This window comes from Branchiostoma belcheri, unplaced genomic scaffold (genome assembly GCF_001625305.1).
Source record: "Branchiostoma belcheri isolate BF01 breed outbred unplaced genomic scaffold, Haploidv18h27 scaffold157, whole genome shotgun sequence".
Classification (NCBI taxonomy): Eukaryota; Metazoa; Chordata; class Leptocardii; order Amphioxiformes; family Branchiostomatidae; genus Branchiostoma; species Branchiostoma belcheri.
In genome coordinates, this window is record NW_017803013.1 from 416,001 (window position 1) to 428,461 (window position 12,461).

Here is a 12,461-nt window from a genome sequence, read left to right on the forward strand (position 1 = left end):
TATATGTCAAGAAACACTTCCTTGTAGTCGGATGGATATATATTTATTTACATGTTTTGATTTCTGTACGCAGGTATCATTGAACTCCGCAATGTGTCAACAATGACGAGCTTCATGGTCACCTTTGTCACGATCTGAACTACGAGATGCTGGTGATCGAGAGTCTGGATGACGACACGGAGACCCGCAGGCTGTCACCTGTCGCACTCCTGGCTGATGGGTACATCGACCTGCTGAACGGACCTCAGGTTTGTTTGTTTGTTTGTTTATTGTTTATTTGACCAGAGAAACATATCGCCCATGAAGGGCGGTTTTCAATGCACCCTGGGGGGCAATCCCCAAACAACAATAAAACTAGAGGTCGGAGATCTCATATCTTCGTCAGAGGTACATCGTTCTAGAGAAATTAACATGCGTATTCTTCACTCTTTTTAATAATCAATTTGGTCTAAAGACCAAAAGAATCTCTGTACTATTTTTATGGTACAGAACACCCTGAAACGGTTTGTCGCAGATTATACAGATGCGTCGTCACCCGTGTTAGCCCCCCCCCACGTTATTTGAGTTTGGACTGTTACTGGAAAAAAAAACGTTCAAGAAATTCTTACTGTGTTGAAAGTGTCACGACAGCGCCGCAAAATATAATAAGAGAAGATGTTATAAAGGAAAGAATCAGAACAGGGTGACTACTGCTGTTTTGTTAATTTGTCTTTATGACAAATAGAAGACTTGTTTCTTGTGTTCTTTGTGTCCTAACATTTGTACTTCTACAGTTAGTATATTCCAAATCTAGGCACCTCGTTTTTCGGCCCTTCGTGTTTTTATTGCGCGCTTGCCTTAAATTTAAGGTAATTAAATTTAAGGTCTCCAGTGGACGTCATCCATAGCAATTACTTGGTGTGGCCGTAGAAATTAACCTGACATATGTCCAACATATCCTCCCCCTGCTGAAGTTATAGTACAATCCCTCAATGTAACGTCATTTGATCCCATCCCATAATGGGGTTCCCCGCCTATATCCAGCTGTCGGCTGTCTCCAAGCAGATGTAGGTGGGGGACGTACTTCTAAACACAAAAGGTCCTATTACGGGGACATAACGACCTCCACGACTCTCATCTTTGAACTCAATCTTGGAGACCACGACAGTAATATGCCTATCAAATTTCATTAACTTCCATCCACACATACAAAAGTTATCCTGCTCACAAGAAAAATTAACAAAATGCCCCCTGTAGTCACAACAAAACCCCCACGAAGCTCAGTAACGAACTTAACCTTGGTCCTACCAATAGTAAGCACCACACCAAGAATTATAATCAACATTTTACAAATACTTGAGTTATCTTGCTAACAAGCCACAAACACAAAAGGTGCACTAACGTGACGCACGGACCCCCCACGAAGCCGAAACTTGTACTTGACTTTGGCCTCAACAGCGGTAATCTGCCTGCCAAAAATCATGGACGTCGAATCATGCCTTCCAGAGTTATATTGCAAAATCCGCAGTTCCCCAAACTCCGGCGAGACAATTTCATAGTCCTTCTGACGAAGACAATCAACAGATTTGTGTGTTTGATTGTACATTTCCTGTTCTATGATCTTCTATCTCTGATGCGTGAAAGTTTAGGTGAGGATAACATTAGAATATTTTGCTCTTTGAATTCCTTCCCCAAAAAGACAGAAGGGTGATCAGTCTAGAGAAAAGACAACCCTTTATGGCACAGAAGCCGTTGACGTGTGACGTTTTTGCATTACATAATGCCTCATCATGGTTTAATCTCCTCCAGAATCCTCTGGGGTCTAAATTTGCCAGAGGAGTCAGGAAGCCAAAGTACTTGCAGCTGGCCTGCTATATTCATTTTGGACCCATGTTTGATAATTGTTGTGGTCAAGTGCAGTCATTCATATCTTTTGAAATTTCATTTTTCCAATTTGGCCTATTTTCCTGAATCATGAATCCCCATGTCCGTCGTATTGTTGCCTATGTAAGAAATTTAAAGACCTTGACCACCCCTATGGAATGGTAGCGTCCGAAAGCGTCACATGCCCTTCGGAAATTCAAAATTTGCATAAAACCAGCAGCATCCGTTCGCCAGCGGCTGTGCGCTAAACTTCCATTCCAGGACTTTAAACTTCATTTCATCGGCTTTGAGAATCTCCCGTAGGTTCAGAGAAAAAGTAAGGAAGCGTTTTGTCTCATCCTGGGTTGTGTTGTGTGGTGGGATCGAGACAAAGCGGGAGATTTTATCGTGTAGTTGGATGCAGGCGCAGATCGGTGTGCGGTAGGCTGCCTGAAAGTCGATACACACGTCGGTCAGCCGGCTGTACATGAACGCTGTGGTACCGCTGAATATGGGTGTCTAGTCATTGTTGTCGTTGGAGCTAATCCCTGTGTTTGATACTGAAGAAGGAAGAAGTACCTGGAAGCATACAGAGGGAGTGATTTTGTGAAAAGGTGAGTGTGAATAGATATAAATCGTGCTTTTCGCACGCGAATTTTGCGTCTGGGGCAACTCGCCGCCATGTTTCTGTCCCAAGCGGTCGATCGTTCTGGTGAATGCAGCATTTGTTTCTTTTCTGTCACACATTTTGAGACAGACGGACTTGCATTGTTGACAATATATATGGTACTAGACTAGTTGGCTGTTCGGTCGATTGAAGTCCTTACTGTTCCTCGACTTCACCAGAGATGTTCTAAATCTAAAATCTCCTGTTGTCGAAAATGCCCCCCTCCCAACTAGGCCAGAGATGTGGGAACCCTCTAAGGCGATGTAGTTAAAAATGTCTGAGTTTGGGAGGGGTTACGAGCCGATTTACTGTACTGTACATTCAGTTATGTGTCTGAAATCTCTATCTCTACCAGCCCACGTTCATGCCGCAGGTATGAATCATTACCTGTAGATATCAGCAGATCACTGCAAATTCCTCCACTGATTACACATACACAAGTGGGCACCGCAGACACCGGGGATAACCAGGGTGTGGTTGTGTGTTTGTAACCAGTTCGGTGTTTATTCTTTCGATGGACTTTGCAACTCTCTACAGAGATACCCTATCTGTTGTCTTACTTTACTATGTATACAGCCAGAGACGAATCAGACCCAATTGTGTGAGGTACCAAGGGATGACCTCACTTCCTGCAGGAGCATCTGTAAGCCCACCTGCTGAACTCACTCAAATGTAAACAAGATGTGAACATATATTTTTGTCATCAGTCATGTCAGTGGGAAATTGTCTCTCCAGGACTGAATAGTCCATAAATACTAGACTGTGGTAATTATGTATCATTAACTTAGTGAGATAATTGCTAAGCCAATTGTATGCCAACATGTTGGTATGACAAAGTGACCAAGTTTCAAATTTAAAGGTCTTGACAGACCAGACTACTAGCTGCAATGTTGCATCAGACGTTGTTGTGCTTTGTGTGCCATGTAGCCTGAAAGGTAGGTATGTTTAATAATGTTACAATATAGTTGATAAAGAAACAAGTGAGTTGCATTTACACAGCCACTGACCAAGCATCCCTGGAAACGCACATGATATAATGTGTTATTTGTGTACAACTTGGTGATTAATACATTAAAATGATAATTAGTAGTTCATTCCTCTAGAAATGACAAATTCTTAATGGTACATTACCTGATCAGTCATGACACCTGTGTCATCACCCTTTAAAAGGTTGTATTTTACATCCTCATTTTATACACAGGCCTATCAGTGGTCAGCGTGTTCGGCAAAACAAAATGTTTTGTTTTGGTTTTGACTATGAATGTTAGCAGACAGCATGTATCTGTAGTTTCACCTCAAGGCATTCATGAGCAGTGTTGGCTGAGCTGAAGATACAGTGGTTAGGCAAACATTTGAACTGAAGCAGGGCCAGTACAGCGTGTAACAGATGGGTGAATGTTTTAGAAGTAAATACCCCAGGCATGGCTGCATTTCTGTGGTCTGAAATTTCACACCCTTAAAATTTAACTTCTAGATATTGCTGGGAATTGAGAAGTAACAGTATACAGGATTAGTAACAACTAACAGTTTAACAATATTCCATCAGGAACACAGCATGTTCTCCATGTATAAAATGTATGTGACTGAGTGATACACAGTTTATTAGTGATGTTGTGACAGTTACAAATATGCTATTTTGTGTCATGCTTGTGAATGTGTTTCAACCTTCTAATGTGTGCTTGGCCCATCCAAAGACTAATATGATATCCATACTTATCCTGGCAACTTACCCAGGGTTTATGTGGTTGCATTTTGAAGTCTCTATTTGTTAGCAGCTTATCAGTAATATATGGAGCCTTCATAAAAACCAGAGTGCTAGTACTACATTGTTATGCCAGGAGTGCAACATATATTATTAAGATATTAAAGATAAATGCTGTCAACCTTGTCATTGCTGCAAAATGCATGAAATATTTCCATATCACCTCAATTTGTGACTAAAACTTGTACAAGGCTAGAGAGGGACTTATGTCATTCAACATACTGGTTTAACAAATTTCATCACTAAAATTGATGTCAAAAAAGGCAGGGGAATTTTTATCTCTTCTGTAGGTATGCATATGTGGCTGCCCTTAGCCCACTGGGATTGCAGTTTCCACTTTGTAATTGAAAAAAGAAGGTGACTGTTATAAATGTTTCAATTACAAGCATGAGCACAGGGAGCCATAGTCGTAATTCATAGGTCAACTAGATCAAACAACAGGGGCCTTGATGGATTTTTTTCATTTCCTTTGAAAGTTTGACTGTCCAAGTTGGTATGAACCTACAAAAGACAGAGATGTAAAGCATATGTTAGGGAAATTCCAGAGCTTTGTGCTTGGTTCCCTACAGCTCTGATGGAGTGTGGTTCCTTCTGCTTCTGAGGGGGCAAGTTGTTTATTTTTGGAGCATTTGAACATAAACACTGTATGTCAGCTGATTGGTATATGCCACATGCTACAAAACATGAGCAGAGCAAACTTGTTATAACTTCACAAGCCAGGATGGTTATCTGGCATTTTTAGCCTGCTTCCATGAGTAATTGAGGCAGCCCTTGAGCCATGTGTCTTTTGGTTACTTACGTCTTCAGTTCATATCATATGAGTAAAGGATTCAATGTTTGAAAGGCAATAACGGCATGCATGTAGTTATATATTAACCAAAGTTATAACGGACCACGAAGTACATGACATAATCACATTAATGTTTTATATACTGTATACAATGTAGTTAGTAGTACACATAATTACATGTATGTGTAATGAAATAAGCACTGATATCATGATACATGTAAAAAAATGATGTTGAATTTTTATGAAGATCCCAAATTCATGCAGAACCTGGAAAATCATATCAATGTTAACCATGTTACCAGGGCTTGAAAATACATGTAATTTATACATAGAGTTCTTGCTGAAGCATGAAATAGCTTCAACGTATACTATCACTCAATATCACCATCCTGGCATGGCTCTGCAAATGAAGATTTAGGAAGAAAGGCTGATAGCTCCAATTATTGGACAGGCAGATTCAGACACAGACAGCAGTCTGAGTTTGGTACCATGGCTTCATGGTTTTTCTTCTTTTATTCAAGGCTCACTTGGCAGTTGTTTTTAGAGTCTAAAGGAGGAGACACAGTCTAGTGTATAATGTCTGCACATGATCTAGTTCTAGAAACAAGCAACTGCAAGTCAATATCGCACGGGATTCCAGTACATAAAAAGTTTTAAAGAACAAAAGTCTATTACTTTGTGGTCATTTCTGTCAGTGACAAGGTATTGACTCAGAATTATCAATAAACATGTAGATTAACGAGAGCTAAGCCACCTGAAAGATGCAGGAGAGCAGTACTAAGCTAATTACTATAACCAATTAGTGTTCTTACAATGCTCCAGTATCCTCTAGACAATAGGTTATTTGGGTTATTTTGCATGACCCAGTCTTAGGTCAAACAACCCATAGATAGATGATTCTCAGTGCAGTTTTTGATACAATATAATAGTAATACAATGAGCAGAGATCCTATTGTATGGATATGCTCTATATTTCTTCCTGTAGGACCTCTAGGAAGAAGGATATGACCACTTTATGTGCAATGTTGGTATCAACAGGAAAACTGTCTAGGCTGATTCAGAAGTTACATGGTTCTTAATTGGTGATGTTAGTGGCCAATATCCTCAATCTCCTACTGAGTCCTAGGAGTCCTAGAAGACACCATCAGGTTTAGGCCAGTGTTCTGTGTGAAATGAAATTTCTCGGGTAGTCAATGACAACTCAAGGTCAAAATGCAAATGAGTAGACAGTTTGCTAGTCTGTTCAAAGTTGTCCTATTGTGCAAAATAGACTCATGGTGATTAGAAATACAAGGAATGCTGTTTTGTTGTTTTAATTGTTCTAGTACAAGACAAAATAAACTGAGCAAGTCTGAGGCTAGGCTAGTTTTCCAACTAGTGATAACATTCAATTTCTCAGGCAGTTAATTTTGGCAGTTGTCCTCTCTTTTACTGACAAGATCATTTACAGGTAGCAGTATAACACCATTGGTAATGGGATGGGCACTATTGGAGTGAAGGTATTTGTATTATGTAAAAAAAAACCCAACCTGTTCATTTAATGTTCATCAACTTCATATTTTGTGCAGAACTAAAAAATGAAGCATTGAGTTTGATTTAATGGACTGTTAAATTTTAACTTTTGGACCAGTAAATAGATGATAAAAAGTTGTTATTGTCAGCCAGTGCCATAGAGCAATTTTCAGCAATAATTCATCATGTCTAGTTAGCCCTGCTTTACTGTCATCTAATATGCAAAACAGAAATGTATGATCATGGAGGCATTTTTCTACCTCCATGGTATGATAAAGCACACTTCTAACCATAACCAGCAGGTGTCAACTACCAGACAGTAAAGAGACAAAAGAAGGAGGGAGCAAACATGAGCATCATGGGGCAGGCACACACCACAGTGTTGACACTGTTGGGGATCCCACAAGACTGGTCAGCTGACTGGTGAAGAGACAACATAGATGTGTTATTGAACTACAGGAGCCACAGGGGCATGTGGTAACCTTGAATGGAAGGTCTGTTAGGACTAGTTTGATAAATCACATTGTTTCAAGGATGTTTGTGTAGTTATGAAGTACACTGTACCTTTGGTGTTTCCTCTGTGGTTCTCATTCAGTGATTGTACATTTATGTAGTAGAAGGCTCTAGCCAGCTGGGTACTCTCTCCTCTTGCAGCTGTACGCTAGTTTGGTAATACTAGTGGAGCAAATCTGACCAACTGTAACTGGACTGATATCCAGACTAGCAATGTCCCCCTCTCTTGTTTTAAAGATGGGCCTAATTCATCTTCATCATTCCTATACTTAAAGTGAAAAAAATAGGATTGCTTGATCCTATGCTTACAGTATAGGATGCCATGTATATATTCATTCATTCATACATGCATACATGTATATGTCAATATCAATGGCGTCAGTGAAGCTATCCTTAACTGAAAATTGTCTTTCAGCATTCAAATTACAATGGCATTGAAAAGGCAATAGTTCTGTAGTTTCTTCCCTCTGTATCCCTAGGTGTTGGCTAGTTAATGTGAAATGATTTTTGTTGTCTGCCGTTCACACTTCAGGTAGTGCTTTGTATGCAGTGAATGTCCTCTGTAGCATTTCATGCATATAACCCTAGGGTAACCTTGGCATGGTAACAGGGCTAATGGTATCAGCATTTGAAGGGGTGATACCATTTGAACAGGTGATTGACAATATACGAAGCCTTTTTTTTAGCTTACAAAAATGGCAAGTTGGTTATATATTATTTTCTACAATATCAAGGTACATGATCCTGAGTCGGTAGTACCAAGGAGGTTTGATTTTAAACCTCCTTGGTAGTACACTGTTGCTCGTGTTTGGCTAATGACGGATTGGACAGGGTGATAAAACTGTGTTGGAATACAGTGAGGTCATGGTAATGATACTGTTCCCTTCAGGCCACACAAACAGGGTTTATAGGTGATATCTGCACTTACTCAGTTACTCAGGCCTGTCTCATGCCAAAAAGGAAGTCTTGCTCCAGGTCCTCTTGATAGGTGGAGAAAAACATACCTAGCCTTGTCTGCTTGCAGGTAACAATTTGCTGTAAATAAGAATTTGAAGTGAGCCCTTCTGTTCAAACAAAGCACAGGAGCTTAAGTCTGTGTTACTTTAAGATTCCAGGGTTTCCTTGATTTCCCCGGTTGGCGGTTTCTCAAGTTCAACAGTATTAAGGTTCAAATCAGTATTTACAGGTGAGCCGGTTAAAGCTCTTCCTAACTGCTATACAAAGCCTTCCTTTCTTAGAATATGTATAAAAATTAAAAGTGTTTAACAAAGTTCTGCTGGTTAGTTTGAAGCTGAAGAAGTGTGTTAGACCTGAAGTTTAAGTTGATAGTTGTTTTCATATGCCTTTTCCCCTTACAGTTACAGTCACCTGGAAGGCTGTGTATTAGTCCCACAGCGTGAGTGGGTAGGATTCCAGACATATGAGTAATTCTGATGACATCATAGCATGAATAATTAAGCACACGCATTTGTCCCCCTCAATGTCAGCGCAGGTGTGTCACCATGGCACCACCTGAAGCCCTGTCAGCCAGGTTAACGATCTGCTGACGGGCTGTTGAGGGTCTGCCAACTCTTGCTGCCAGGACATGGTGGCCTTGGAATGTGTGGCAGTGAAAGGTGAAGGGTCACAGTAACACAACAGCAGAGGTTTACCTTTATTCTTTGTAGAGTAGACTCGATCCACCATGTAACCGGATCTGATCTGGGTTCAATTCTGTTTATTTGAAAGTATACATTATACTGCCAAGAATGATGAAATGGGTTTAACAATATATTAATCAAAACTGCCAAAGAAGATCACTCAACTGGTGTATGTAGACAGGTGGTCACTGCACTACAGACAGGATTCTGTGTCAATGCAAAAAAAAAATATCCAAGGACCACCAAATATTGGTCACATTGACCAGGTACAATGTACTCCTTATGTGGACATGATCAGTTCTAAAGGTTTGGCTGTACATGTATATTGTGTATATGATGTTATCATGCCTTTTGTAATTATGCATTGGAAATCAGGTATTATTCATGTACATTTGAATGAATCTTGGTGTTAGCATGTCAGCAGAACATACTAGCCTAACTAGGCCTGCCTGTGTTGTGCATAGCACTTTAGACGAATGTCTCATTTAATGTTGTATTTGCATATTAAAGGATGACACCCTGTCTATATTTTTCAAATATTGTGTCGGAAATTATATCACCTGAAATGAGCAATATTCCGAATGTTGACCAAACATGCAGCGAAAATCCAGGTTTCACACAGGCTGTACATTCTGGCAATGTGGTTGTGCCCTTTACTTTTTGACTTGAGCTCTCAATGTTATTTGACGTCCATACATGAATAATTTTGTTCTAACTATATGGCTATCACAGGTCTGAAAGATTCTAGCCAAACTCAGATTTTCTACCCTATATTATTCATTGCCCGTGAATGTTCTCTCTTTATTTCTGCCTCAGAATTCCTCTATTATATAACTAACAAACACAAAAAATGCAATGATTTATAATGTATCATAATGTTGGGACATCATATTATATCAAAATACAAGCCAAGCCCCTTCGGGTACACATTGCAGATGCAGACAGTGTGCCCTCCAGCTCTTTCATTACCAGCCCACTCGGTTGTGTCAGGGTAGCAGCAGAAATGTGATGTCTAATGCCACTGCACTTCAGGGAGCTGCAGTCTGACGGGTCAGTTGGCCTAATTAGTCTGATCCAGGAACTACAAACATTTTCCTGGAATCAAGGACAAGATCAGTTTCTTAAAACAGGAGAGAGATGTTTTGTTATTACACAGCTCAGCCTCAGCTTGATCAAATACCTTAAATGTCAACATTGCATAAGGTCTATACCATTGGGCACAGTACAGAGGGTAAGTGATAAAAGATTCTTGTAAGTTGTATAATCTTAAGAAATTTATTCCTTATTGCTCCCATGTGAAGTTAAAAATTGTAATAGCCCTAAAATGCTAAATAGAGGTTTGTATTTAGTGTCAGGACTCGAGCAATGCAGCATTTTTTCACAGCAGTGATAACTACTCATCCAAGTTATCAAGCTGTGTATTAATGTACATTTGTATATGAAATTATGTAAATATATGATAAATGATGCTTGATTATGTTTGAAGGGCATTGCTGAGAAAACAACAGCTATCAGATTAGGCATTAGTGTATTCAGCAAAGAAGCCACATAAGTAAAACTCCCTTGAGGCGTTGAGTCTGCCATGGAGGCTATCTCAGACATCATAGGAGCAAGGTACTCCAGTATAGATAACAGTAAATACTCCCATGTTGCCAAAGGCTACTGTTGCCCTTATGACCCTAGACTACTTCAGTCGGTATATTCTAAAATAGAGCTATAGTGAATGCTTTCAATTAGCCTGGTAAACAGACTGTTATGGCTCTCCATTATCTCAACAGCACTAGAATGTGCCCAGTTCAATAAGAGTAACTAAAGACCTGTGCAGAGACACTGGGGCAGAAACACTGGAAAGCCAGCCTTTAGAGAATGGTCACCAGGCTAGCCTTCAATAGACATTGCCACACTCCTTGAGATATGATCCAGTGATGCTATGTTGGTGGCCTGTGGCATTGCCTTGGGGTTATACCATACTTGGGCATCACACAACGCTCACCAGTTTTGCTACAGCGGAAGGGTCAGATTCTCAGAAACGATGTATTCCTTCAGTCTTATGAATTTTAAATGTCAGCTCCCTTTGTTGATGAAATGACTACACACGTGAGTACTTGTACTGCGCATAGTTCTTAGAGGCCACTGCATCCTGACCTTTCAGAATAGAATTATCAATATGCCAGTCCAGTGGGAGATCTTACCTGTGATATTCAACCTTTCCCTCGATTCAACAATTCCATGCTATCAGTAAGTGCATCTTTGAAAGTTAGCTGGTGTGCATGGATTTGAGTATGTCTGGCAAGTTACAATGTCGTATTGTTAATTAAGAGTTGATCATACTATATACAGTGCAAACCTACGTATAGACATTCAGTGTATTTTGTGAAGATTTCATAAAAGTTCATCCAACTACATGTACAGTACTGTACACTTGGTTCATTCATATCTACAGATAACATCTGCAATTTTGATGTTATCTTGCAGATGCCCAGCTAAGTAGAGGTATGTAGGGCACAGGTTAGAGCTGTGTGTCATCATTATGCACTGGTGAAGTATTTAGGGACATCGCCTTTACCATTTTAGCCATGGTTGCTCAATATGACTTTTCCATCATATACTAGCTGACAATACTTACTACATGTACAATGTTATAATGTATTTCTTTTCTACTTCAAATATATCTTGTATGATATTGGACACAACTTAGGTCGAGAAACAGGTTTCTTAACCATTGTCTTAAATAAGCATCCTGGTGGGAACAGCTTTAAAAACTGGTTAACAGAATGTTATTAACAGAAACTACTTTGCGTGTTGGTCTGGAAGTTTTTCTGCTGTACATGAATTCTGTGGTGCTGGAATCATCAGCCTACGGATGTGTGTTTCTTCAGCAACATAGAAAAAAAGCATGTCAATTGAAACCAATTTTGACCTTTCCCTCGTAAAGGCCAACATCAAACAACCAACATTTCTGGGTCAAGAACTGCCAAATGCATAAAGCACATGATTTCAGTGTTGCTGAGTTTTATTGGAGGGTATTACTATTAGAGCTCTGCCTTCTTGGAAAGGAGGCAATTCCAGAGAGGACTTGTCTTAGACATACTTGTTCAGATGTATGTCAAGGTTTGTGGCATCCATTTATGAAAGGTAAAGATGTGTTGAGGACCAGGGAAAATTGATGAAATTGTTTTCTGTACAATATAATACAAGCTGTGAATAGTACATGTAATAAGTATTCTTTTGTATTGTTTATCACAGAAAACCATTTGACCAGACAAAACAAAGATGAACCGTTTGCGGAAGAGTTTTCGGCGGTCAAAGGAGCCGCATGTTCCAGAGTGCAGCAAGCCTCACCAGTGGGAAGCAGACGAGAAGGCCGTACGGAGTGGAACCTGTAACTTCCATGTCAAGGTGGGCCTGGCTCCAGTCATCTTTGTCAAACTTTTAAATGTAGACAGTACAAGTATGAAGTTATTGTTTAAGTTCCAACATTTTTTTGAGTAAAATTTGATACTTTCCCAACAGTGTGATGTCTTTCCAAACATTTTTTTTTCAGGTCACATTTAGTCAGATTCTGTCACATTGTTTAGCAGGCAGTACTGTATGACTATGAGATTGAAACACATGGCACGTCTTGTTGGGTTGTCCCAGTTTATCTTGAGCACATCACCATACTGGCACTAATGAAGCCGCAAGCAGACATGTAAATGGGCATAGCATTAGAGTTGTTCAAGTAACCATGCGCAT

General features: G+C 39.8%; 1 protein-coding gene across 1 annotated transcript in view; it reads left to right on the plus strand.

Annotated features, from left to right (window-relative positions):
• Positions 1 to 2,046: 2,046 nt before the first annotated feature.
• Positions 2,047 to 12,461, plus strand: part of LOC109465751 (protein numb homolog) — a 27,939-nt gene continuing 17,524 nt past the window's right edge. The window contains 2 exon segments of the mRNA XM_019763175.1: positions 2,047 to 2,179; positions 11,973 to 12,125. Of these exon segments, the coding sequence (XP_019618734.1) occupies positions 12,000 to 12,125 (126 nt within the window). The 5' untranslated portion in view covers positions 2,047 to 2,179; positions 11,973 to 11,999.